Source organism: Umbelopsis ramanniana (genome assembly GCF_025399195.1).
Source record: "Umbelopsis ramanniana AG unplaced genomic scaffold K450scaffold_43, whole genome shotgun sequence".
NCBI classification, from domain to species: Eukaryota; Fungi; Mucoromycota; class Umbelopsidomycetes; order Umbelopsidales; family Umbelopsidaceae; genus Umbelopsis; species Umbelopsis ramanniana.
The window spans coordinates 136,167-158,870 of NW_026252129.1; the positions used below are offsets into that span (position 1 = coordinate 136,167).

Below are 22,704 nucleotides of genomic sequence, written 5' to 3' on the forward strand. Positions count from 1 at the left end.
GTGGCAACTGCACAGCGACTTGCGCCAGGCAAAGTGGATTTGGCATTGACCTTGATCGGATACGACAGGGAAGTGCAGACAGCCATGGAGTGGGTATTTGGCAACACGCTGATTTGTAAAGACGCCGAGTCTGCCAAACGCGTAACGTTCGACAAGAGTGTTCGTATGAAGTCTGTCACCATTGATGGCGATGTGTATGACCCTTTCGGCACTCTTTCTGGCGGTTCCAAACCCAATTCAGCTGGCATTCTCGTCAAAGTACAAGAACTCCACGACATTCGGCAGCAAATCAAGCAGCACAAGGAGACTCTCGCCAACATCGATCAAGAGCTTACCAATTCTCAACGTGTGATTAGCGATTACAAGAAGCGCAAAAATTTAATAGATCTCAAGTCACACGACATTCACTTGCTTCAAGAACAATTGCGCCAGAGTACTCACTCACAGGTACAGTGGTGTTGACAGCCATTAATGTAGTTCTTTTTTTTTTTTTCTAGATAGTTTTGCTGACAATATCGTTTTGGTTCATTCCAGCTGGTGACACAGGTTACATCTATCAAGGAAGAGCTGCAAACCCAGGAAAAAGCAATTGTATCAGCTAGGCGACAACGCAAGGACGCGTTAGAGGATTGTCAACGCATTGAAAAGGAGATGGCAGAATTTAACAGTGATAAAGGCAGCAAGTTAAAAGAAATGCAGCAAAAAATCACTTCTCTGAAAGCCGATATTTCCAAGGATAGCTCCAAGATCAAGAACATGCAACGTGAAGTTCAAACTTTGAAGATGGAACTAGGTAGGTTTCAGTACACATTTATGAATGTGCATGGTGTATAATGATATTAAATGTCTTTCCGATCGACAGAGCAAATGGATACCGATGCCGCAGCTGCTCAAGCGGAAATCTCTCAATTACGAGAAACCATTGAGGAATACAAACGGGAATGTGCTACAGCCAAGAGCGATATGGCCACACTCAAAGTGAGTTACAGTATACAGCGATGGAAATGAGTATCGGCAAAGCGTCTAATGCATTGATTTATTAGCAAAAACATGATGAGGAAAAGGCCGAGTTGCAAAAGGAACATGAAAAACTCGAAGAGTTCAATCAGGAGATCGAGCGATTGAACAAGGAGCACAAACGTATCACTGAAGAACTGACGGAAGCAAACTTAGAAGCACAAAAGTTGACTCACGAAATTGAAAAGTTCCAAAAGGAACAGAACAATTCCGAGCAAATTCTACGCGACCTTGAGACACATCATGATTGGATTACCGATCAGAAAGGGTAAGTGTGATCGCACTAGAAACAATTAGACGGTTGAGCCTAATTTAGAACACTTCGGCTAGTTTGTTTGGCAAGCCCGATACACCTTATGACTATCGGGATGTCAACTTGGGGGATGCCAAAAAGACGCTCCAGCAGTTGGTTGACAAGCACGAAACCATGCGCAAGAAGATTAACGTCAAGGTCATGAACATGATTGACAAGTAAGTGACACTGGGGATGTTTCCCGCGAGAAACCCGTCTATCGTATTTCATCAGACCTTGATTGTTTAATTCATTCTTTTTTAAGCGTGGAAAAAAAGGAGGCAGGGCTGAAGCAAATGTTGATCACAGTTCAAAAGGATAAACAAAAGATCGAAGACACCATTGTGACGCTTGATAATTACAAGAAAGAGGCGTTGCAGGCCACCTGGGAAAAAGTCAACAAGTAATACACATCCTAGCTTACGGATAGTTGTTTTGGGTCACAGAGAACTAACACTGCCTGTCATTTAGGGATTTTGGTGATATCTTTGGTGAGTTACTGGCCGGAAACACTGCCAAACTGCAGCCTCCCGAAGGAAAAGCCATATCCGATGGCTTGGAGGTCAAAGTGTGTTTGGGAGGTGTTTGGAAGCAAAGTTTGACGGAACTTTCTGGTGGACAAAGGTAGGCGTCATTTGAGCTAAGCTTACGAGCGAATGGTGTTCTGCAATTATGTCATGTGTTGATTGTTTTCAATTTGCTATTAGATCTCTCATCGCGCTATCGCTCATTCTGTCCCTACTGCAATTCAAACCTGCACCCATGTATATTCTAGACGAAGTGGATGCGGCACTGGATTTGTCTCACACTCAGAATATCGGTCACCTCTTGCGGTCCAGATTCAAGGGCAGTCAGTTCATTGTTGTTTCGCTGAAGGATGGTATGTTCAACAACGCCAATGTCCTTTTCAAAACTCGTTTCAGAGATGGTACCTCTGTGGTAGAACGTACTACCACTCGGGTACGTAGCAAGGAGAACGAGATGGCAGCTCCTGCCCCTCGAACAAAACGTTCAAGAGACGATGCCAACGCTCGATCCAAGTAGACACACTCTACATGATGTATTATAAGTCAAATTTGTGGTGATAAATTATTATTTTTCTTATCGCAATGCTAATAAAGAAAACAATAGAAATATAACCGTAAAGAAATGGAAAAAAAGGTAGCTACTATGGTGTAGAAGCTACGTGGTGGAGATAACTTGTTGGGGGAGGGGTTTATACATTCTAAAAGAGTCTATGATACAAAAGATCCAAAGAAAAGAAAAAGGAGAAACGTATGTAAAATTGAGAAAAGAAACTGTACAATCCTTAAAGAAAACAAAGCTCAAATCTAGTAGCCTTCAATGCCTTTAGGAGCTATACGCTGGCGCTTATCACGTCTTGGTCGGGTGCTGATGCTATTTTGGGCCTTCCATTCGGTGGGTAGATGAAATCGATAATCTTCATCCAGAAGAGCTGGATCAAGCTTCCAATGCTGAGACTGAATAGCAGATACGCGTCGCAGACTGGCTACGGCAGCAGCGTTAGGCTTGATGGATTGCAAGGTATGGTCATATTGCATATCTGCAGGTACCGTTCCTTGCGGCAGGAGTTGCACCATGGTAGCCACGGCTGAATTGGCCAATGGTTGCAAAGCATAGCCACCTTCAAGCGACAATACCAAGCGGCCGTTCGACACCTCGTCAGCTAGTTCCCGAACAAGACTAGTCATAATACCGTATCCTCTAGGAGTGACACAATAACCACCAAGCTAATAATTCAAACAACAGTTTAGTATGGGATTCGCAAAGAAACCTACTTTATCTTTTCATGTAGTACCAACTTACATTTTCGGGATGACCTTCAGCAGCGTCAAATCCAGCAGAGACGAATATCTACGCGATGAGATGGCAACATTAGTAAATGAGGAGGATGGATTAGGAAGGTTAGATGAAAACTCACAAGGTCAGGGTTAAACTGGCGAGAAATCGGCAAGACAAGGTGATAGAAGGCAGCTATAAACTCTGTATCGCCCATTGGTTCTGAAAATAGAGCAAATCAACATCCTGAACCAAAATTTATATTCCCACCATGAGGGGGTTATCACACTCACTTTGTTTCTCAAGCTCACTGAAAGCGATGTTGACATTGAATCCCAATCCAGGGCCATCACCACATTCATCAGGAGCACCGCTAAAAGGGTAGAATTTACCAGAGTCCCAACGATGAATGGAGATGAAAAGCACATTGGGGTTATTGTAGAAGATACGCTGAGTACCATTGCCATGGCTGTTTAGAAAAAAGAGAGACGTTGGGTGAGACAACTATAATGAAATAGGTGGCTTTTGTGCAACATGCTGGGAATAAAATGGTACATACTGTATATCCCTACGATTGACACTTTGTTAGTACCAATGTCACTGAAAAAATACATCTCTCAAGGCTGTAACTCACCAATCAATGATCAAAACCTTTTGGACAAGACTTCGATATAATTTCAACGACAAGGATGCTGCAACGCCAACGTTATTGAAGAAACAGAACCCCATCGCTTCATCTTCCTCAGCGTGATGGCCAGGGGGTCGAATCAACGCAAAGCCGTTCTTGATTCGACCATTGACGACTTGATCTACGACGTTGAGCAACGTGCCAGCCGCCATTCTCGCCGATTTGGATGAATGCAATGGATGAAACGTAGTATCGACAGCTACACACAAAGAAAAACCCCCATTGATGAGCCATTTGGGGCTATCCTAACAACAACATTTTTGTTTTATCTTACCTATTCCAAGCTCTCCACAGGTCATTTTACAAACCAGGGTCGGTGGCGTGATCGGTACCAGAGAGGCATCCTGTGTCTCTTGATCCGCTTGACTTGGTTTGGTCGCTTTATCCGGCATAGCCGTCGAAAATCGTCGATGTTGTCGGCGAATTTGGTCGGCATCTGCCTGTACCACCACGTCTCCACCTACACCACGTAACATGGCACCAGGTCCAGAACCATGTCTCGTTCGTACTTGATTATCCTCTGGATTCAAGATGGATAAAATGGAGGTGGCGCTGTTTCCCTGGGTATCGTTGTCTGTGACCATGGCATCCGGCTCAGAAGTCAGTGATGGCGTGGAGCAATAATTGCGAACATGCGTTTCAGTGTGTACACTCAGAAGCTCTTCAACAGTCGCTTCTCGTCCTTGCAACCTTCGGAAGTATCGCATCAAGCTATAGTCAACAACATCAGAGTTTTAGCATCTACCTAGCGCGCAATCGGGGGCAGTGAAGAAATTAGTGTGAGCGGGAAACTTACCCATTTCGGTATAAACCATCCATAATGCTGACCAGTCGATCAGGTCTTTCAGGGTGAATAGTGCGTTCACAGCCGCAAGGACAGGCATGTAAGAGCATTTGCTTGTCGTACGCGATGGCAGTATGGGTTCGAAGCTTCTCTGCTTCTTCGGTCTGATGATAGGCAGCAAAATCCCGCCACGAGCGGTCTTGTTCAGCGCCACGAGGGCCGTGGCGTAAGAATGGGTGGTGAGCACCACAGCAACGTATCAGATGTGGAGGAACCCATTCATCTTGCTCTGGAGGGAAGCCTTCATAATGAACAAAGATATTGCTGTCGGGGCTAGCCGGGTATGTTTCAAAATCAACAATCCGGGCGACATGCCACGTGCCTTGCTCATCCGACTTGATACATTCGATTTTATCACCAAACGTATAAGGTCGATCGTAGCCAGAAGATGTGTTCGTAGCAGATAGGTTGGTGGGTTTGCTGTGGTTGGATCGAGATGGGTGCGTTTGGCTCTTTCCTTTTTAAACGACAAATTTTATCAGCGAACCAAATTACTCGCTGGAGCGGGGCATAAACAAGGCCCATAAGAATTTTTTTTTTGTGTTTTTTAAAACTTACTGAAGCGGCCAGCTTTGCGTAGATGAAGCGACTTGAGTTCACGGGCAGTGTCACCTATGCTCCCATCGTCTTCGTACTCTCCATCATTTGACTCTGATTCTCCATAATAATTACCACTATCCGGTGACGTCCCACCATCCGAGCTATTCATGTCATGCGACAGTTGTGGCGGTAACGGCGGTGGTTTCGCAGACGCTAGCTTTGCCTTTGGAAGTTGCCTCCGCCGCCGTTTTAGACTTCCTGTGGATGAAACGCTGACGTTGCTATCACTTTCTGGTTCCACTAAATTTCGCTGCGGCGACAAACGACTGCGTAATAAATGTCCTCCAACTGATGGGCGGTTTCCTCGCTGAGTCGTATCTTCTGATAAAGACCGTTGTAAAGGCAAAGGCAATCCATTCGCCGCGGTGCTGGTATTCAATGATTCTGTCTTTGGTCCATTTGAAAGCTTTTTAATTTTTTTTTGTTGGATTTTTTTTTGGGGGTTACTACTGGTTGATACTAAAATATGCCAACAACGCTTGCCATTCACAATTGTTAACTCGTAAAGTTTACCTTGAAATAAGGCTCATTCTCCTCTTCGGGCTTTATCAACATGGAAGATATTGAAAAAGTACTGCGCTTTGTTTGCTCTGTGTGGGAGGCGCACGATGAATGACGTTGATACATTCGAAATGAACGTGGGGCAAGGGATAATCAGAGGAGGAGGAAGAGAAGGAAAAAGGACCCGTATGCAGAGAGAAATTTAGGATAAAAATAAAAAAAACATGTAGATTGCGTGCACACTAGCAAGTAAGCCAGCCCATGTCAGAAAGAGAAGAAATAAACTAAGAAATGTATGTGTGTGGTGGGCATGGAATTATGGACTTGCAACAACAAAACGCTACCCATGGTAAAACGAAACATGGGAGAGGGGTGATATGGAAGAAGGGGTGTATGAAAAAGAAAAAGATCAGTATTTACCTTGACCAGCATCCTCAGGGTGGAGTAGTGATCGAATATCCATTGTCTGCCATAGATAAAAAGGACACGCAAACGGATTATTAGTTTAGTTTTATGGGGAAGGAAAGGCGGCAATTTTTTTTTATACTAGTAGTCTACGGATGGGGCAGGAAAGTGTGTCTAATCGAATGATTCAAGAAAAGAGAGATACATACCTTATTTTCAGAATGAACTAGATGTCTATGTACGATAAAGGAATAGGGAATAGGTGAAAAGGACTATGATAAAAGGTATATTGATTGAAAGTGGTTGTAAGAAGGAAGAGCAAGAAAAAGAAACACAGTGAACAGGCTTTTGTTGCGCCGGGCAGCTGACTTTGAACATTTTTTCTGGCTCACTCATCGCTCCTTGGCTCAGCGTCCAGGCTGGCTGCCTGGTCATCTCGGAATCACAAAACAGAAAAAAAATTGGGCAAATGAAGTTCAGCCCCACTCTACAGAGCCAAAATGCAGTGAACCCTTAAGACTGATGATGACACTATAGAATATCCTCCGCCACGGCCAAAACGAATGTACTCTCAACTATGAAGGAAAGAAAAGAAATATATCCTTTACATAAATCACAGCAGGTCCCGTCTGTTTTGTTTGCCAGCGAAAGATGCTAAAGTTTAATTTTTGTTTCCTTTCAAGAGACAGATGGGCTAGAGTAGGTTGGCAACATGGGAAAAAAGTGGGATAAACGATATGGAAAAAAAGGTACTTAAAAGGACGTGAGTGTGAAATATGGACTAGTCATGTAGATGAACTTAGATCCGCTTTAGAGGAAAGAGAAAGAAAATAAAAGCGTTTGTACAAGATGATTATTCTTTGTTTGATAGAAAGTGAAATTGATGTTGCGGCTGTCAACTGCAACATTTAGTGGTCAAGAATACGCAAGTTACCACTGACGACCTTGTTTTCAAGGACAGATCCAGATGGAATGTCAATTCTGTCACCGTGATTGGCAACAATGATGACAGTACCACGGAGCTCAATGTTAGAACCAAAGGTAACATCACCAGTGACAGTAAGGTGGTCCAACTCTAGAATATGAGGGATGCCTTTGAAGCGAGCCATAAAGCCATTAACCTAAGACAGCGTGGGAGGAGGAGGTGAGTCAAACCAAAACATAATATGGATGGCCGATATAAAAAAATAAGTATGAAATTTTCTATTACCTTCTTGAAGTGATCTCCAAGCTTGACAAGAGGAACAGTGTTGAACATTCGCTTGGGGCTCATGACAAGTTCACCATGGTTCAAGCTATACAAATCAGACGTGACCAAGAACAAGTCGGAGGTTGATTTGACGGGCAAGAAGCGGCTTCGGGGAACATTGATACCATGAGCATTCTTGAAATGCTTGATAGCAGCACCAACGGCAGTTTCAAGCTGGATAACCTTCTCACCATTGTCGGTGGTCTTGTTGTTAACGATGATTTCAAGATCCATAGATTCTTCTTCCAAGACGCGCTTGACGGCCTTGAGGTTGATCCAAAGATTGTTGGTGTTGAAGATCTGGAACTTCTTAATGGACTTGAAGTCCTCAACATGTTCACTAGGAACTTGAGCAATTTCAAGAAGACGAATACGACCATCGTAGTCAATGAGAGTACCACCCTTGATATCAGCTTTGGTCTTGTCAGTGACTTCCATAATGAACTCAGCTTCAGTTTGGACCATATGATGCAAGATAGAGAGATCAACGGTTGCTCCCAAATTGTCAACGTTGGAAACAAACAAATATTCTTTGCCTTGTGCAATCAGCTGGTCTAAAAGACCAGAGTTATAAAGAGACTCGTACAAGTCACCGTGACCAGGAGGATACCATTGATCAATGGGAGAAGCAGGCGAGCGAGCAACGGGAAGAAGCGATTCCTTGTTGATACGAGGGTGTCGGCTTTGGTTGAAAGTGAGGATTTCGATGTTGTGGGTAGCATACTTTTGGACAATTCTCTTTGTTTCCTCATCAGTGTTGAATGAGTTCATCAAGATAAATGGCACGCTAACATCGTGCTTCTTGTTCAGGTACTAGTAAACATATTGGATATCAGTTTAATGTTTGCTAGTCGCAACCTCTTTGGGAGAAAACTTGTCGTTTTGTTTTGCTTACCTCGATTTGGCGGACACTCAAATCTAGAAAAGTCATTCCATCACGAACCTCGATGGCGGACTTTGGACCAACGCACCCCATAGTGGTGCCGAGACCTCCGTTCAACTTCAGAACAGCAAGTTTGTTGAGATCACTGGGAGCTGAGATCTGATCCAAGTTCTTGTAGGGAACAATCTGCTCGTTGGAGGGTGATTGGATTTTATCCCATGAGCTGTGAAGAAAGAGAAAAACATGGGAAAAAAAATCAATCCCAGTCCATATGCTGACCCAACCAATCCAATCTATCCCTTTGGCACGACCAACTTGAACCAACGCCCCCTTGCACTCCTTTGAATATACACTTACATCTTGGTACCCTTGGCCTTCTCGTTCAGGTAACGGGTGAAGAGGACAAAAAAGTTGTCCATCTCGTTGGAAAAGTACTATGGAAACGGGCAATATAAGTCAGACCTATCCGAACACGCATAATGACGTGCCGTAAACTCGTTCGTGAGTCTTACCTTACGAGCCTCTTCGTCTTGAACTTGTGAAGCGAGGTTGGCAAGTTCAGCTCTCATAGCTTTAGCAGCAGCAGCAGAGCTTGCGCCTTGGAAGTCCTGAACATTGTCAAACGCAAGAGTTAATGGTGAGGGGTACAAGGCAACGCGGGAGATCAGGGCGAAATGGCAAATCCCTTACCAGAGTGGACAAAGTGTGAGGGTGCTGCTTGTCAGAAGCAGAAGCGCCGTTTCCAGTTTTTTGAAATGACATGGTTTAGTGACGAAAAGATAGAGGGGCCAAGAGAAAAGGTGAAGAAAAGAAGAAGTAGACGGTGCGTTAGCTTTATGATGAACCGGGCTGGAAATTTTGACGGTGATAACGTCATGACGCTCCACTCAGTCTCGATATTTTTTTTTTTGGTTGACGTTGAACCGAACAAGAACGCCCACCGCACGCGCCCCAAACTTGAATTCGAACTAGACTTACCGAACCAGGCATATCAAATGATTTTGTTCTTGTAGAAGTGAGTTCCACTCCAAAGATTATGGGCTTATAAATGCTTGTGCTGTGCATTTTTTGAATCATTTTATACCATATTCTCCAGGCAGGGTCCAATTCGGAGATACTGCTGGAAACAAGGAGAAGGAAATCGTAAGCGGAAACTTCCGCTCACGTTGCTCAATCAGTTCGTCGCATCAACGTCCCTTTCTTCTTGATGCAGTATAATTCCTTTATCAATGAGGATCTGCCTTACCCAAAAGTAAATTTTGAATTTTGGGTCAGCCGGATCAAATACATCTCTTTTTTGTTTGATTGAAGAATACTGTATTGCCTTGAAACAAAAATGAAATAGTGATATTCTGTTACAGCGACTGTGTATGAGATCACAACATTGTCATTTTCAAACCGACGTTCTACACATTTTTGAACGATATCCGATGTTCCATCAGGTACTGTGGACGGACGATCATAATGATTGTATCTGCATTTTTGACCAAAGGCCGACGTCCGTTAACAAACTCAGGGCCAATCAGCGGCCTGATAAGTTGGCACGCTTGTCGTGCTTTAGGCTGCTACCCATTTGCCGTGCGATATCCATTCAGGACAAAGGAGGGGGGGGGGACTTTGCGAACGTGACAATGTTCAAAATAAGTAAATGAAAGTATTGTCCTTGTGGTAAGAACGACTCGGTATGCTCAATTTTCTTGTTTACAGTTCTCATTGAAATCACTAAGTCAGCCTATTACCTCCTTTCACCGGTAACAAAAAAAAACAACCATAGAAACCTGACTATGTCCCCCCAGCATTCCCATTTTAGCATATAATTCTACGTGATTGGATCCAGGTAAAAAGGTGGGCGACAAGGCAATCATGAATTCATTCTTCGTCGACCCTATGCTACCGCAGGCTGTAACAAAAAGTCTTATGACGTATGATGGTATGGGGTTCTTTAAATTCAGATGGATAGATGGATTTAGATGAGCACAACCGAAGGGAAGAGTGAGTTTATTAAAATTTGTATCATATTGAATCAAAGGTATGGTATTAAAGAACATTTTGCTGTAGTCCAGGGTGAAGTAAGCTTTCGCAAGTTTTGTTGGCTCAAGACCTCAGCCGAGCAAATTTTTCGGTCGATTCTATTTCGCAGTACCACGCGGGGCAATGGGCTTGAATCCCCGTTTTCTATCGCCTCTCGCTCCATCTTCATCTCTCTCTCTCTTCTGTTATATACCCTACCTATTCCCTTGAGCGCTACAAAGCACGTCGTTGTTATAGCTGTATAAAGAAATAAGGAAGAAGTTGCGTTATATCTCGCCTATTTCCATTCAGCAGCTTCGAATTCTCTCAGCTTTAAATCTCCTCCATAACGCTTGCTCGACCTATTGCCGTTGCGTCGGCATCTAGCCAGTCAATGAGCGCACACCCATCTTCAGCAGAGAGTGCAGGAGGTTCTTCATCCGCATCAAATGTAGTAGGCGTCCATTATAGAGTCGGTAAAAAGATAGGCGAAGGCTCTTTTGGTGTCATCTACGAAGGTAAAATATTCCCAACACAAAATATTCGCACCCAGGCTGATCCTGCATTCAAACCAACTTTCTTTGTTAAAAAAAAAAAGGTACCAACCTACTCAATAACCAACAAGTGGCCATAAAATTTGAGCCTCGCAAATCTGAAGCTCCACAACTGCGAGAAGAGTACCGCACATATAAGATTTTGAATGGATGCCGTAAGTATTAGAATTCGTTTTTTTTAAAAAATTCTTCTCTGGTCACCGACGCCGCCGCCGCCTCCGCCTACCCAACCCCCTTGATCTCATTTGGTTTCACCTAGTACTGACTGACTTTTGGTACTACAGATGGTGTACCCAATGCCTATTATTTTGGCCAAGAAGGCATGCACAATATACTGGTAATTGACATGTTAGGTCCGAGCTTAGAGGACTTGTTTGATATGTGCGGTCGCCAATTTTCTCCAAAAACGGTTGCTATGGTCGCCAAACAAATGGTTAGTTCGAAGGGGATTGTCGTATGCATGGCTTTATTGGATGCTGACACCGTATTTAAACTTTAGTTGAATCGGGTAGAAACGTTGCACGAACACAACCTGATATACAGAGATATCAAACCAGACAACTTTTTGATCGGCAGGCCAGGAACCGACACAGCCGATCTTGTTTTCATGATTGACTTTGGCATGGCCAAGCAATATCGTGACCCAAAAACCAAACAGCATATCCCTTACCGCGAACGAAAGAGTTTATCCGGTACAGCTCGCTACATGAGTATCAATACCCATTTAGGCAGAGGTGAGCAAAATAATTGCGGAGTCCAACAAATGAGATAATATATTCATCTCGAGTCATATTTTTTTATCCCCCTTTCTTTAGAGCAATCGCGTCGTGATGATCTAGAAGCCCTAGGTCATGTTTTCATGTACTTTTTACGCGGTCAGCTGCCATGGCAAGGTCTCAAAGCCGCAACAAACAAGCAAAAGTATGAGAAAATCGGTGAAAAGAAGCAAAGCACTCCAGTAAAGGATCTATGTCAGGGCTTCCCGGGTATGTGTAGACTGTATGCAGGTTAAATCCGGCTACTTAGCTTATACGCTAACATGTGACCGTCGTCTTTCAGAGGAGTTTGGCATCTATCTACAATACGTTCGTAAGTTAGGCTTTGAGGAGCTACCAGATTACAATTTCTTGCAAGAGCTATTCAATAAGGTGATCAGAAATGGTGGTCATACCGATGATACTGTATATGATTGGAAACTTTTGAACGACGGTAAAGGATGGGAGGTAAGCAATATTTTCCAGTCATTATTTTCTGCTGTTTCTTGCAAATACTGGTTTGATCTTTTGGTCCATATGCGTTTTCCTCCTCCCCTTTCATTTCGAACACTCTGTGCTCGGCAAATGGTTCTCTTATATTTTGACATCCCGCTCCTTATTGTAGACAATCGAAAGAAAACCAAAACCCACACCGTTGATGCTTACCTATCCTGATCCAGAGTAATAGATATTCCCCATCTCCCCTCCCCCTTCATCTTGTAATTTACTACTTCACACGCACATGTATACTTCAGAGCAAACCATTAACAGCATCTTTTCTTGCGATTCAACCAACATCGGTCAATTTTTCTGACCTACATCATTTCTTTTGCTCCGTCAGCCCCGGTCATCCATCTATCGCCACCATATTAACCGAAACACCCAATTGCTTCATCAATCATCGTCACAACAGCCACTCAACTCTGCACTCAACGTACCACCCAATGCCGCCCAGCAAATCCTGCAACACTCGAACTCGCGTGCTAACAGGCAGTCGCGAACTTCTGGGACTAACAAAGAAATCCGCCAGAGTTATGTGACCGAACAACCGAATGTGTATAGAGCTAGTCAAGCTATGGAAACTGAACCCGGTCCAAAACGCCACCAACAAGAAGCTCATCCAAAACCGAAACGCCGCGGATTCTGGTCTGCAATCACATGCGGCCTTTGCAGCTCATGAACATACCCTGTCAAATCTTTCTTGTGATCAATTGTAATAAAACCGGGCGCATTTTTTTTTTTTTCAAAAAGAAGAAAACGTTTTTTCAACTCGCTGTGTGGATTGATATTGGCATCATAAGCGTAACATCATCGTCTGCCCTTATGTTCATAGAAAGATGACCAATGACACTAGTTGCGAAAATTGACACATGCTGGTCCTGTCGTGGCATCAACATTGCTGCTTTCCAAAGTGTTCAAAAGCGTACAGCTAGCATGTCAGGTTGTTCAACGGCAAGGAAGGGTTCACCGTCCACACTGTTCTGAGGTACAGTTAGACATATTTACATCAATGGCTGGTAAGTCATCTCAGAATTCTCGCAAAAGTACGCGACTGTCCCTAACCGGATGAATAATCGTTTCCAACGTGTATGTTTCATTCCAACATAAGATGATCATTCATAAAATGACATGCAGTGGACACAGTACAATATTGTGTGGTTGTGGAAGGGCTGCTTCGCCAGCTTCTGCAATATAACGAAATGATTCAACTTAATATCAGATAGATCTTCATTATTTCTTAGGGACGGATTGTCTCATATTCAGGCACAAGCTGAGATTTGGATGAGGACTTCCTGGAATGTCCAAAAAAGAGGATATTTTGCCGAGGCAATCTACGGTGCATTGTGTAGGTCAGCCAGTTGACTGCCTCCAAGATGGTCTAAAAAGGTGTTGGTTTCAAAGTAAGAATACAACATGCCATAACAACACATTAGGTGAGAAGAGTCATTTAAATAGGTATCATAGTCTTATTACATACAACCATTGATTGGTTAAAACTACATTTTGCACTATTATGCTCCAGAGCAATTCGGTGGGACACCTTATCAATGCATATACACTGATGAGTGCGGCTTCTTCTTTGTATTCTAGTCTATGATTTCAAAGCTTGGCTTGAAGCCTTTGTTCAGACCCATCACTCAGAACTTTTTGGAAGAATGGTAGGATATCAGATGCTAGTGGAGGGTGAACATTCGTCAGCCCATGATTAATTGTATGGTAGTTTGTTTAAATGAGCACATACCTATCAAGTCAGGTTTTTCGAGAGGCACAATGTGACCGCCGCTGACAACAGATATGTCCACAGTTGGAGCAGTCTTATCGATGCCCTCCAATTCCGACAACGGGCTATGTCAAAGATTAATATAGCACTGACAGCCGGAGTCAGCTGGTAAATAACTTACAAGATATGTGATTCATCCCCAAAGACAATGTGAACGGGTATGCGGATAGCGCCTAAACATCTAAAGGCAACAATCTGAGAATGGCAGTCATACCAATAAACAGCCTAATTTGCCAGACAAAGCACAGACTTGGGTTAGATACTAAGGCAATCTAAAGCGGTACTGTGCTGTACTCTTACATATTCTTGCTCTGGCTGGCACTTCAGGCGAACCTTTCCATCTTCAGTCTCGTACAGGCCGTATTTCTAATTCACAAATGTATTAATGGAGCGTCTTTGTAAGCGGATATGTATTCATCGTGCTACCGAGATTTTACTTACCACAAAGAGCTCAAGAGCTTCTGGGTCCCAAGTTTTCCAAAATGGTCTCTTGGAGAAAAATGTGTACGCGGCCTCACTGTTTTTGAGGTAAGTTCCAAAATTTGAATTGGAGGGGTGATAATTAACGCAACTGCTAAACTTCAACTTACAAGCTGTCCCACTGATCTCTACGCTTACGCGAAGCCAACATTGGCATTCCCTCACGTAGCCTCTTTGGTGCAACATCCACTATAAAAATTGGCTCAATTGCAATGATAGCATCAAATGTGCCAGGATAACGGAATTCACAAAGAATTCTAGAATTAAAAGTTTGCTTTAGTGATGCTAGATGATATCAGAGAGTGATAGTATATCTTAAATGCTTACGTTGATGTTGCTCCAACAGAATGTCCAATGCCAATCAATTGGGTATGTGAATGTTTCAGCTTCAGCTCTTCAATTAACTGGTGAATATCTGAGGCATGATCCTGCCACGAAACTACAGTCCATTCAGATAATTAAACATTGTCTTTTGATTTTCAATGCCCAAGATATGTGAATGACTTACATGTTAGCGGGAGATGATCGACATTCAGTCGTCCGGAGTCGCCTTGGTTTCGACCATCCCAAGCGTAAAACTCGAAATTAACGTCGCCATAGCTCTCCCGGAGCTGCTTAATGTTTCTGCGCATCAACGGGTGTAGTGTCTCCTTGTGGAAGCCATTAGCGTGAGACCAAACGACATTCACAGTTCTAGCGTTCTTTGCAGTTACAGCTGGGAATGAGTACTGCTCGACTACCAACTTGAGATTTTCGCCATTCTCAGTACCCGGATGAGCTGGGATAATGTACGTATTGCTGACAGGGAGCTTTGGCATGTAGTGTAATTCAAAGAGAATGAACAAGGCTGAGTGATAGGTAAAGGTTATTACAAACGCAATTTACCCCACAGACAATTTCGTCCAGCGTTGCACGTGATACTCCTCTCGAGTGCTTTGATTGGCAGCACCAGTATTTTGTTGCTTGGTCACTTTTAATGAAGAGCGCGATACCGTCAATATTCACTTCAAGGATTGGCTTTCGGTATTACCAAACAACTTGAAATAATGGGCTTGAAGCATGGTACTCATTCACTTTGAACTGACTGTATTCTGAAAACTATAAGCCTACTTTCCTTGGTATTGCTGTACCTGTACCTTAAAGTGAATCTACAAGACTTCGAGCTTTCGGCTACTTACTAATTTCTAAATTTTTTTCTTCTGTTCATCAAGATTGATAAAATTCAGTTGTAATTATGTATTTAATTATACTGTCAGTGTCTTTCTTTGTACTTCTCACTTGTTATATTGAATTCATAAAACCATTGCACACAAATATGTAATTTATAGTACCCCTAACAAGCTGAGCGCCTATGTACTTGGAATGCTGCAACAAGTAGGCTTTCACTTGCAAAAGCTGTTACTGGCTTGTATGGTGTTGGGACGTGTGATATATCTTACCTTTGTTTTTAACGTCTCATACTACAGCCAATGACTAAAATCCAGGAGAAAAGCGCCTTCACGGATGTCAGAGACTCCCTGGAAAATATCTCGGTAAATGTCTACTGCTCAAAAGTTCAAAGTAATAATTGCTATTATCATGTAGTTAGAATACAGTGGCATGCTATCATAACCAGGAGAAGATGCTGACATCACGAATTTTCGTTCCAGCCAGCCGTTTGGTGGGCTGATGACCATGTGGCTTCAGGCAGTGGGGCTGCCGCATCGAATTTCCAGGCACTGTCAAAAATTTAACAGCTGTCTCCTCGTCTCCTATCACAACTCTTTTCCCTTTTTGTTTCTTTTTCTCTCTGTCTCCATAAGTGCTTCATGTGGCTCAACCCGCCCAAGCGCTTGATAGGTGGCAACAAACAGTGGACTACTATAGCCCACTCCGACAACTTATGCGTGCAAGCCAGTCCTCAGGGACGACCTCGTAGTATCTATCGCCTAGTCACTCGACGCTACCCAAACTACAAGTGTACGCACGTTTATCGCTTTCGACGGTTTTTAGTTACATCCATTCATCACCTACTAACAAACGACCTCTTTCAGTGTCTGAATCGTATGATCAAGAAACCATATACCAAGCTTTTACTTTGGTAGCTGAACAGCTGAGGGAGCTAGATGGAAAAGTCACCTCAAAAAGGATAGCTAAGCACGTTCACCAGCTGCTGTTGCAAAATAACAAGGTGAAGATTGAATATATTTGAGTAACCTGGCTGGAAATTGTGCGACTGTAATTTATACCCTTTATATCACAAAGCTTTTCAGTCTTACATCGTCTTCGACTGCTGTGACAGACGAGGATGAATCTGACTATGAAGCAAACGGATCACCACTCGCGATGCAAGGCTTATCTGCTTCAGTATCATCAACGTCTTCGGACGAAACTCCTCAGCCTACAGCCACACCTGACTTGATACCGATATCGACCATCAAAACTCAGATACACCAAACGGCCGCTGAAATACCTATAACGCCACCGGCCGATATTCAGCTTCCACCACTAGAGCTTCCAAGGATTACCTCGCTAGAGTTGGTGGAGACACCTGAAGAAGTGGATATAGGCAATAATTTTTTGGAAAATACCGCTTGGGTTGACCCGGACCTTATGGCAGCATTCAGTTACTTCTTTGAGGGTCCACAACTTGGGCGCAGTGGCGAAAGCGGCAACGTCAAACGAAAACGTAAAAGCGACGCTGAAAAAAAAAGAGACCCACAGTCTCTGCTGGACATACCGTTTATGTTTATCTCTCTGTTAACCTACCCTGAAGTTCCACAAGAAGCGGATAACGATAAAGCACAGAAGATACGGTTCACAGGTATGCCTTACCAGACAATATATTGATGCAATGTGGGGATGCTTAGTACATCTTATTGACCTTTCATATTGTTTTTTATACCTATTTTTAAAAAATCTCTGAAACAGCTCTTCGCGAAATATCATTCGTCAGGAACAGAAGACGGATGCTACTTGGGATTACCTTCTACTGTTTATTCCTTCGTTTTTGTTCATTCGATTTCTTTCTTTTTGCCCTTTTTTGTACCAATTGCGGAATGCTATACCTTATGAAGAAGTCGGGCTCGGTCAACGTGACCATGGCAAAACGTGCCGTCCGACAACGAATTACGTGGGCGAGGCAGTGGACAGGACTTTTACTCAGCCGAAATAACAACACTGAAAAGTCTAGTAGCAGCAATAAGGAAAAATCAAAAACTCTGCCGACAACATTGCAACGGAAGCAAACAGCTTCGTCCATTGGTTCAGTTGCCATGCTGCGAACAAATTCTAGCCCTGTGGAAGTCAGACCACCAACATCTCCTGTGCCTACAGGTGCTAGCGGTAGCAGATTTTCATCCTTTGGAAAAGCACTGTTTCGACACAAAAGTAGTAAAGGAAACTCGAGCATACCACCATCTTCCGCTAATCCTGAGACTTTGAAGGTGGACACCAGGAAGGTGAGCAGAAACAGCACTATGAAAAGCCCTGATGTGGACACGCCGCCCGCTGTTTCGCCCCCCATCCAGAAATCTCTGTCGGATGCGTCGCTGCCGAAGTTGATGGCCAGCCACTCTTTAGATGAAATTATCAATCTCAACAGTGAGGAGATAGGCAGTGGTGCACTAGAGACCGTTGATAAGACTTCTAAAGCCGCTAAGCGAATTAGCTCCTCGTTTTGATACCCTTCCCCTTCTCTCCCTGCCGTAATTGTACCATACCAAAATACCCGCGTATTTAGACGCCGAACATGGACCAAAGAACGTACACCCATTTGTAAAAAAATTATACTAATACTTTTAACCTAATGTCTTTTAATTCAACTGTAGAAACCATTAGCTTGCAATAAATATCACAATTTAATGGGTATCTAACTTGGATTGTACCATTCACACTTCTCATCAAAGCGAAAACATATATGACGGTGCCTTCTACGCCTGACAGCATCAGCAATCCCCAGTTCCATTCGATAGTTTACATTTATTTTATATCAAATCTAGAAGATAGTAGACATTCATTTAGATAAGTGTTCAAAATATATAAAAGCTTTTATGAGACTTCAAATGTGTGGAGTACTAAAGTGTACGACAGCAACATTCCTAAAACCGTACATGTATGTAAGAAAGGCACAGCAGAAAATGTAAAAGGACATTAGCTGAGGATAAAGTTAAGAACAAGAAGGGAAAAAGGTCTGGTAAAAGAAAAAAAAGGCTTTACAAAAAGAAATAGAAGAATGAAGATAATAAAAGTAGTGTGTAAATGCTCGAACAAGACAGGTTATAAGGAGGGTATGGGTTGTTCCAGTGACACCTTGAGCGACAACCTCCAGGATTATCCCAACCAGGCATTAATACATCGTGTTTGTTGTTGTGGAGTCTAAGAAAAAGGAAAGGTGATAGAGGGCGATTGTAATTATGGAGCTTGTACGTTGTCAGATAGGTGGACAAGTAGCTGAGCTAGGCAGCGCTTGGTGGTAATATCTTCTTTAAGGGCTTGCGAAAAAGTGGCATCGCGCAAAGGCTCTGGGAGGCACTGACGGAGCGCTTCACGAGCACGAGGGTTTTCTGAAAGTCGCAAGTAACAGCGAATGACATGCTTGAGCAGGCGGATGGCTTGGGTCTCAACCAAATTGTTCACCATATTGTTGAGCACGGTAGCGACTGCATAGAAACGTTCATACGTTTGGCAGATGTACAGCTAAGTTGAATTTCGCATGTGGTTATTATTAATATAAGTGTATCGCCTCTCTGATGTTTCCCTGGTGACTTACCAGTCCTGTCTCGTCCAACAAAATTTTCTGAACAATGAAGATAGCCACTGTCTTAGAAAGCTCGCTTCCAGTTTCCATGATGCGCAAGCATAGGGGAATTATTTCAGTCGAAAGTAGGAAATTGATAACATCTGGATTATCGTTCTAGTGGAATATACCGTTGGAATTAAAAAATCTATGCACATTTTGGCATTGAAAAAAGCCCGAACTTAGCCTTACCTTGACTAAAGCGCCAATAACACCTAGACTAGTAAGGCGCAAGTATTCAAACGGTCTAGTCTTGCTGGTTGTATTAAGAAATGGGTACAAAAACAACGGGATATGAGCTGTAAAAGGAACGTAGGAGAGCATGAAAGGGTGAGTAACAGAAATACAACGTGCAAGCCCTTTGTGATATACATAAACGTAGATAATTACCACTGAGAAAAAGAGTTCTAGTCTCCTGGTGGCTCGCAACGCACTGAAGGAGGGCAAGTGCATTACATACGCGGTTCGAGGCAATGCCTGTTAAGGATGGAGGAGACAACAAAGGATATACAGATACGATCTCTTGCAATAACGCAGACATGACACCTAGATAGACGAGAACGTTAGTCAGTTTAGTTGGACATTGGTCAAGTTGAAGTCGAACGTCATAGAATTGCTCAAATTACCAAATGAATGCCAAAGGATCAACGCAAGGTCGTCGTACTGCTCCCTCTTCTTACTTAATTCCAACAAGGCTTGCTCTCTTAAATTAGGGTTAAGAAGCTCTAAGACAAGGGTGTAGATTTTTTCCTCGTCCAACTGAGCAAGTTTATGTTGAACTTGCTCATGTTGTTGCTGCTGGCTTTGCTGCTGCTGAAAGTTCTGCTGTAAAGGCATTTGATTCGACATTAACGCAGCCGCGTAAGCTGTGTACGGATCAGACCGTGTTCCTGTGCTTGCTGACATAGGAAGCTGCTGCGACCGGTGGTTGAGGTATTGTTGGAGTTGCGGGTTATTATTATGCTGCATTTACGAGAATGGAAACAAAAAGAAATTTGATATCCAAGTTAAATTCCCAGAAAACGAAGTGAAGAATGGTACGATTGTAGAGAGTGTGAGCAAAATCGTTGTCACTGCAAAAATCACTGAGCCGAGCGAGATTTTTTCATTTTCAATGGCAAAATAAAAAGATTTTCAATTTTATTCAAATCCCATTACTTTTTTTTTTTACATAGCTATGTGCAAGAGTGAAGTGGTGTGAGGACGATAAAACTTATATACAGCAGATCAGACTTTTCTTCCTTTAAAGCTTGTTGGAGACATCGCTGGCAGTCTGGCGGGCCTTGCCGGCAACTTCTTCAGCCTTTCCCTTGGTCTTCTCTGATACATGGCTGGCTTCCCTTGAGACATCGGATGCAACTTCATCTGCCTTCTTCTTTCCAAGGCCAACGGCTTCCTTGGTCTTCTGAACAACAGTTTCAACGGCTTCAATGCCCTTAGCAATACCTTGTCCGGCGGCAAGGTTAGCATCATGGCTGGCCCTTTCGGCGGCGCCCTTGATACCCTTCTCTTGGTATGTATCCTTGACACGGTTGGCCTCATTGACTCCTTGTTCAGCTGTTTCCAAGACCTTGTCGGCTCCCTTGCCAGCCTTCATATTGACGTCTTGAGCAACTTCCTTTGTCTTATCGACAGCAGACTTTCGCTGATAAAAAACCGTTAGTAAATGATGATAGTCTACGAAGAGGATCACTAAGTTCGTGCGTTACCTGAGCAGCGTAGACTGTGAAACAACGAGCCTGTTGTTGGGCAAGTCCCTTGTAAAGAGTAGAGCTGGCTTGGATGCGAGTGATGAATGACATTTTTTGATAGTAGATAACCTGATGAATAAATAATCAGAGAAATTGTAAGGCTTTATATATTGCATTTTTAATGCGACCAGATCTTCGAGTTGACGCAAAAAATCCAGACGTCATTGTGAATTCATCCTGATCGTCTCAGCACGTTGAGAATTTTTGGATGCCCGCCAGATTTTCTCCCAGTCGTGATGCAGAAGGCTGCCGCAAAACTCAGGTTCAAGTGGGATGGCTATGGTCCAAGAAGAAGCCATGCCACCTTCGCCCGATCCTGTAACGCAGACTCTTGACACCACTTCTGGCCCTCCTCCGTCAGCGGAGCAGGTTTCGAAGGTCACTAATCGACACATGGACACAGCTACCTATAGAGATCTGGTCATCTTTGAGGAGAGATTGCGGGGTAACATGCGACGACTTCAGAGGAGAAAGAAGAAGTATGAAGGTATGCACGAAGCTTATAGACATGAAATGTGTGAAGTGGATGCTTACAAGATATCTTTTGCAGCCATATTGGTACTGTTCGTGGTACTGATAGCTTACTTTTCATATGCTGTGTTTATCCATCCTAGTTCGGTACGGAAAATTTATATCATATGTCGTTGAAGTCTATATTTTTATCAAAGGTCTAACATCTCGTTTAGATCTCATTATTAGTAATCTTCAACAAGATATGTTTGTTCGGCGTGGTGATGCTGGCTTTTCTGTTCTTCTGGAGCGGCATGTACAGAGAGAAAGTTGTTTATGCAGCCAAGTAAGTTGTACTCAGAGTGTGAATGTGCTAATAGAAACCAAGAAACTAATGATGCTCTTGCTGAAAGGTTTGTGCCACACTGCAACAAGGCTTTAAGATCTTTTAATCTACACTTCAACCGTGATGATAACGGTCAACTGTCCTTTTATAAGAAGATACCAAAGCAGTTTCAAGAAGGGTTCAACGCTTACAGACAACATTATTATGTACGAAAGAAGGCAAGGAAGGCAGCTAAGGCTGCAGGCGGGCAGAGACAACCTGCAAGTCTCTCCAATTCTTCTTCCAAGCAACAGCACGGCCAAAAGCAAACAGTCCCTACTGATAGTACCAAAGCTAAATCTACATAACCTACTTTCTCAACATATATTTGTATATAGACCGCCCGCCTTGTAATGTATACTTCCCTCCAATCTTCTGATGTTTTTGAAATAACCCCAGTGAGCACGCCAACAAAGCGAATCTAACATATGAGCGGCTTTTCTTCATATTCAGTTTCGTGTAGCGCATTAATCACTTTTGTCCATACCGTCGTCGCCTGGCTCCCTTTTATTAGTCCCCAATGGCAAAAATAAATGACGATCTGTTGATATTGTATTTTATTGAACAACGCTGCAGCGGTTCATGCGCTTCGGAGGTTAGTAGGAGTGTATTGATGGGGTTTCAAAAGTTACGTAAGTGCAGCCGTTGGTAAGGAAGGCGCAATGATGAAGCTTGCTGAGAATAATAAAACCCAAAAGCTTTCCTTTCCGACGTCATTATACTGCCTTTGAAACTGAGACGAATATACCCACTCCTAATCATGCAGACGCTGAAAGGAATTTCTTCTATATTTTATTACATAACGAAAACTCTTTCAATCATTCGCATATGACAGCAACACCCCGCGGTTCTAGGCGCTGCGCAGGCCATTATAATGTCATACGAGGAAGGAATGAAGTCTTACTGGCTTAATGATGACCTTTCATCAATCTCGGTATAATTTTTTTCTTGGCTACATGAACAGTACATTTATAACTAATTG

General features: G+C 43.1%; 9 protein-coding genes across 9 annotated transcripts; 4 read left to right on the forward strand and 5 right to left on the reverse strand.

The window, feature by feature from the left end:
• Window positions 1-1,567: 1,567 nt before the first annotated feature.
• K450DRAFT_249404 (uncharacterized protein) lies at window positions 1,568-2,496 on the forward strand. The gene has a single exon (XM_051590396.1). It carries the CDS (start codon window positions 1,982-1,984, stop codon window positions 2,351-2,353), a length of 372 nt encoding a protein of 123 aa, XP_051442996.1. The 5' UTR covers window positions 1,568-1,981; the 3' UTR covers window positions 2,354-2,496.
• K450DRAFT_249410 (uncharacterized protein) lies at window positions 2,497-6,443 on the reverse strand. Its single transcript, XM_051590397.1, has 12 exons — window positions 6,357-6,443; window positions 6,163-6,208; window positions 5,755-5,831; window positions 5,200-5,647; window positions 4,594-5,098; window positions 4,072-4,508; window positions 3,744-3,996; window positions 3,669-3,677; window positions 3,403-3,578; window positions 3,252-3,331; window positions 3,137-3,184; window positions 2,497-3,060 (listed from the first exon to the last, which is right to left on the reverse strand). Exons 2-12 carry the CDS (start codon window positions 6,203-6,205, stop codon window positions 2,641-2,643), a joined length of 2,496 nt encoding a protein of 831 aa, XP_051442997.1. The 5' UTR covers window positions 6,206-6,208; window positions 6,357-6,443; the 3' UTR covers window positions 2,497-2,640.
• Window positions 6,444-6,673: 230 nt separating this feature from the next.
• On the reverse strand, window positions 6,674-9,218 carry K450DRAFT_249425 (uncharacterized protein). The gene is made up of 7 exons (XM_051590398.1): window positions 8,970-9,218; window positions 8,792-8,887; window positions 8,637-8,713; window positions 8,292-8,502; window positions 7,358-8,209; window positions 7,030-7,268; window positions 6,674-6,945 (listed from the first exon to the last, which is right to left on the reverse strand). The coding sequence occupies exons 1-6, from the start codon at window positions 9,039-9,041 to the stop codon at window positions 7,056-7,058; spliced, it is 1,521 nt and encodes a 506-aa protein (XP_051442998.1). The 5' UTR covers window positions 9,042-9,218; the 3' UTR covers window positions 6,674-6,945; window positions 7,030-7,055.
• A 1,363-nt stretch (window positions 9,219-10,581) lies between these two features.
• K450DRAFT_249433 (uncharacterized protein) lies at window positions 10,582-12,393 on the forward strand. The gene is made up of 7 exons (XM_051590399.1): window positions 10,582-10,807; window positions 10,888-10,998; window positions 11,128-11,276; window positions 11,343-11,577; window positions 11,659-11,829; window positions 11,903-12,066; window positions 12,224-12,393. The coding sequence occupies exons 1-7, from the start codon at window positions 10,684-10,686 to the stop codon at window positions 12,281-12,283; spliced, it is 1,014 nt and encodes a 337-aa protein (XP_051442999.1). The 5' UTR covers window positions 10,582-10,683; the 3' UTR covers window positions 12,284-12,393.
• K450DRAFT_249439 (uncharacterized protein) lies at window positions 12,389-12,867 on the reverse strand. Its single transcript, XM_051590400.1, has one exon. The coding sequence runs from the start codon at window positions 12,716-12,718 to the stop codon at window positions 12,503-12,505; it is 216 nt and encodes a 71-aa protein (XP_051443000.1). The 5' UTR covers window positions 12,719-12,867; the 3' UTR covers window positions 12,389-12,502.
• A 659-nt stretch (window positions 12,868-13,526) lies between these two features.
• On the reverse strand, window positions 13,527-15,453 carry K450DRAFT_249443 (uncharacterized protein). Its single transcript, XM_051590401.1, has 8 exons — window positions 14,868-15,453; window positions 14,687-14,798; window positions 14,470-14,616; window positions 14,321-14,396; window positions 14,180-14,245; window positions 14,001-14,104; window positions 13,841-13,944; window positions 13,527-13,772 (listed from the first exon to the last, which is right to left on the reverse strand). The coding sequence occupies exons 1-8, from the start codon at window positions 15,175-15,177 to the stop codon at window positions 13,699-13,701; spliced, it is 993 nt and encodes a 330-aa protein (XP_051443001.1). The 5' UTR covers window positions 15,178-15,453; the 3' UTR covers window positions 13,527-13,698.
• Window positions 15,454-16,114: 661 nt separating this feature from the next.
• Window positions 16,115-18,211, forward strand: K450DRAFT_249446 (uncharacterized protein). The gene is made up of 4 exons (XM_051590402.1): window positions 16,115-16,318; window positions 16,393-16,529; window positions 16,604-17,162; window positions 17,270-18,211. Exons 1-4 carry the CDS (start codon window positions 16,168-16,170, stop codon window positions 18,019-18,021), a joined length of 1,599 nt encoding a protein of 532 aa, XP_051443002.1. The 5' UTR covers window positions 16,115-16,167; the 3' UTR covers window positions 18,022-18,211.
• Window positions 18,212-20,224: 2,013 nt separating this feature from the next.
• Window positions 20,225-21,102, reverse strand: K450DRAFT_249453 (uncharacterized protein). Its single transcript, XM_051590403.1, has 2 exons — window positions 20,846-21,102; window positions 20,225-20,775 (listed from the first exon to the last, which is right to left on the reverse strand). The coding sequence occupies exons 1-2, from the start codon at window positions 20,936-20,938 to the stop codon at window positions 20,380-20,382; spliced, it is 489 nt and encodes a 162-aa protein (XP_051443003.1). The 5' UTR covers window positions 20,939-21,102; the 3' UTR covers window positions 20,225-20,379.
• Window positions 21,103-21,121: 19 nt separating this feature from the next.
• Window positions 21,122-22,275, forward strand: K450DRAFT_249458 (uncharacterized protein). Its single transcript, XM_051590404.1, has 3 exons — window positions 21,122-21,505; window positions 21,574-21,683; window positions 21,751-22,275. Exons 1-3 carry the CDS (start codon window positions 21,161-21,163, stop codon window positions 22,028-22,030), a joined length of 735 nt encoding a protein of 244 aa, XP_051443004.1. The 5' UTR covers window positions 21,122-21,160; the 3' UTR covers window positions 22,031-22,275.
• The last annotated feature ends 429 nt before the right edge of the window (window positions 22,276-22,704 follow it).

What these genes read in the sequence shown, in the direction of transcription:
- K450DRAFT_249404 (XM_051590396.1), top strand. Translation starts at nt 1,982, where the DNA reads ATGTCATGTGTTGATTGTTTTCAATTTGCTATTAGATCTCTCATCGCG.
- K450DRAFT_249443 (XM_051590401.1), bottom strand. Translation starts at nt 15,177, where the DNA reads ATGCCAAAGCTCCCTGTCAGCAATACGTACATTATCCCAGCTCATCCG. An exon ending in TCTGTTGGAGCAACATCAAC is followed by an intron (nt 14,617 to 14,686) that starts GTAAGCATTTAA and finishes TTTTAATTCTAG; the next exon opens with AATTCTTTGTGAATTCCGTT. An exon ending in GGGGATGAATCACATATCTT is followed by an intron (nt 13,945 to 14,000) that starts GTAAGTTATTTA and finishes TCTTTGACATAG; the next exon opens with CCCGTTGTCGGAATTGGAGG.
- K450DRAFT_249453 (XM_051590403.1), bottom strand. Translation starts at nt 20,938, where the DNA reads ATGTCATTCATCACTCGCATCCAAGCCAGCTCTACTCTTTACAAGGGA. An exon ending in TCACAGTCTACGCTGCTCAG is followed by an intron (nt 20,776 to 20,845) that starts GTAACGCACGAA and finishes TATCAGCGAAAG; the next exon opens with TCTGCTGTCGATAAGACAAA.
- K450DRAFT_249425 (XM_051590398.1), bottom strand. Translation starts at nt 9,041, where the DNA reads ATGTCATTTCAAAAAACTGGAAACGGCGCTTCTGCTTCTGACAAGCAG. An exon ending in AAGACGAAGAGGCTCGTAAG is followed by an intron (nt 8,714 to 8,791) that starts GTAAGACTCACG and finishes CCGTTTCCATAG; the next exon opens with TACTTTTCCAACGAGATGGA. An exon ending in AAGGCCAAGGGTACCAAGAT is followed by an intron (nt 8,503 to 8,636) that starts GTAAGTGTATAT and finishes CTTTCTTCACAG; the next exon opens with CTCATGGGATAAAATCCAAT.
- K450DRAFT_249410 (XM_051590397.1), bottom strand. Translation starts at nt 6,205, where the DNA reads ATGGATATTCGATCACTACTCCACCCTGAGGATGCTGGTCAAG. An exon ending in AGAATGAGCCTTATTTCAAG is followed by an intron (nt 5,648 to 5,754) that starts GTAAACTTTACG and finishes AAAATTAAAAAG; the next exon opens with CTTTCAAATGGACCAAAGAC. An exon ending in CAGTGAGCTTGAGAAACAAA is followed by an intron (nt 3,332 to 3,402) that starts GTGAGTGTGATA and finishes CTCTATTTTCAG; the next exon opens with AACCAATGGGCGATACAGAG.
- K450DRAFT_249439 (XM_051590400.1), bottom strand. Translation starts at nt 12,718, where the DNA reads ATGAGCTTCTTGTTGGTGGCGTTTTGGACCGGGTTCAGTTTCCATAGC.
- K450DRAFT_249433 (XM_051590399.1), top strand. Translation starts at nt 10,684, where the DNA reads ATGAGCGCACACCCATCTTCAGCAGAGAGTGCAGGAGGTTCTTCATCC. An exon ending in TAAGATTTTGAATGGATGCC is followed by an intron (nt 10,999 to 11,127) that starts GTAAGTATTAGA and finishes TTGGTACTACAG; the next exon opens with ATGGTGTACCCAATGCCTAT. An exon ending in ACGACGGTAAAGGATGGGAG is followed by an intron (nt 12,067 to 12,223) that starts GTAAGCAATATT and finishes TCCTTATTGTAG; the next exon opens with ACAATCGAAAGAAAACCAAA.
- K450DRAFT_249446 (XM_051590402.1), top strand. Translation starts at nt 16,168, where the DNA reads ATGTGGCTCAACCCGCCCAAGCGCTTGATAGGTGGCAACAAACAGTGG. An exon ending in ACGCTACCCAAACTACAAGT is followed by an intron (nt 16,319 to 16,392) that starts GTACGCACGTTT and finishes GACCTCTTTCAG; the next exon opens with TGTCTGAATCGTATGATCAA. An exon ending in TGCTGTTGCAAAATAACAAG is followed by an intron (nt 16,530 to 16,603) that starts GTGAAGATTGAA and finishes TATATCACAAAG; the next exon opens with CTTTTCAGTCTTACATCGTC.
- K450DRAFT_249458 (XM_051590404.1), top strand. Translation starts at nt 21,161, where the DNA reads ATGGCTATGGTCCAAGAAGAAGCCATGCCACCTTCGCCCGATCCTGTA. An exon ending in TGTTTATCCATCCTAGTTCG is followed by an intron (nt 21,506 to 21,573) that starts GTACGGAAAATT and finishes CATCTCGTTTAG; the next exon opens with ATCTCATTATTAGTAATCTT. An exon ending in AAAGTTGTTTATGCAGCCAA is followed by an intron (nt 21,684 to 21,750) that starts GTAAGTTGTACT and finishes TCTTGCTGAAAG; the next exon opens with GTTTGTGCCACACTGCAACA.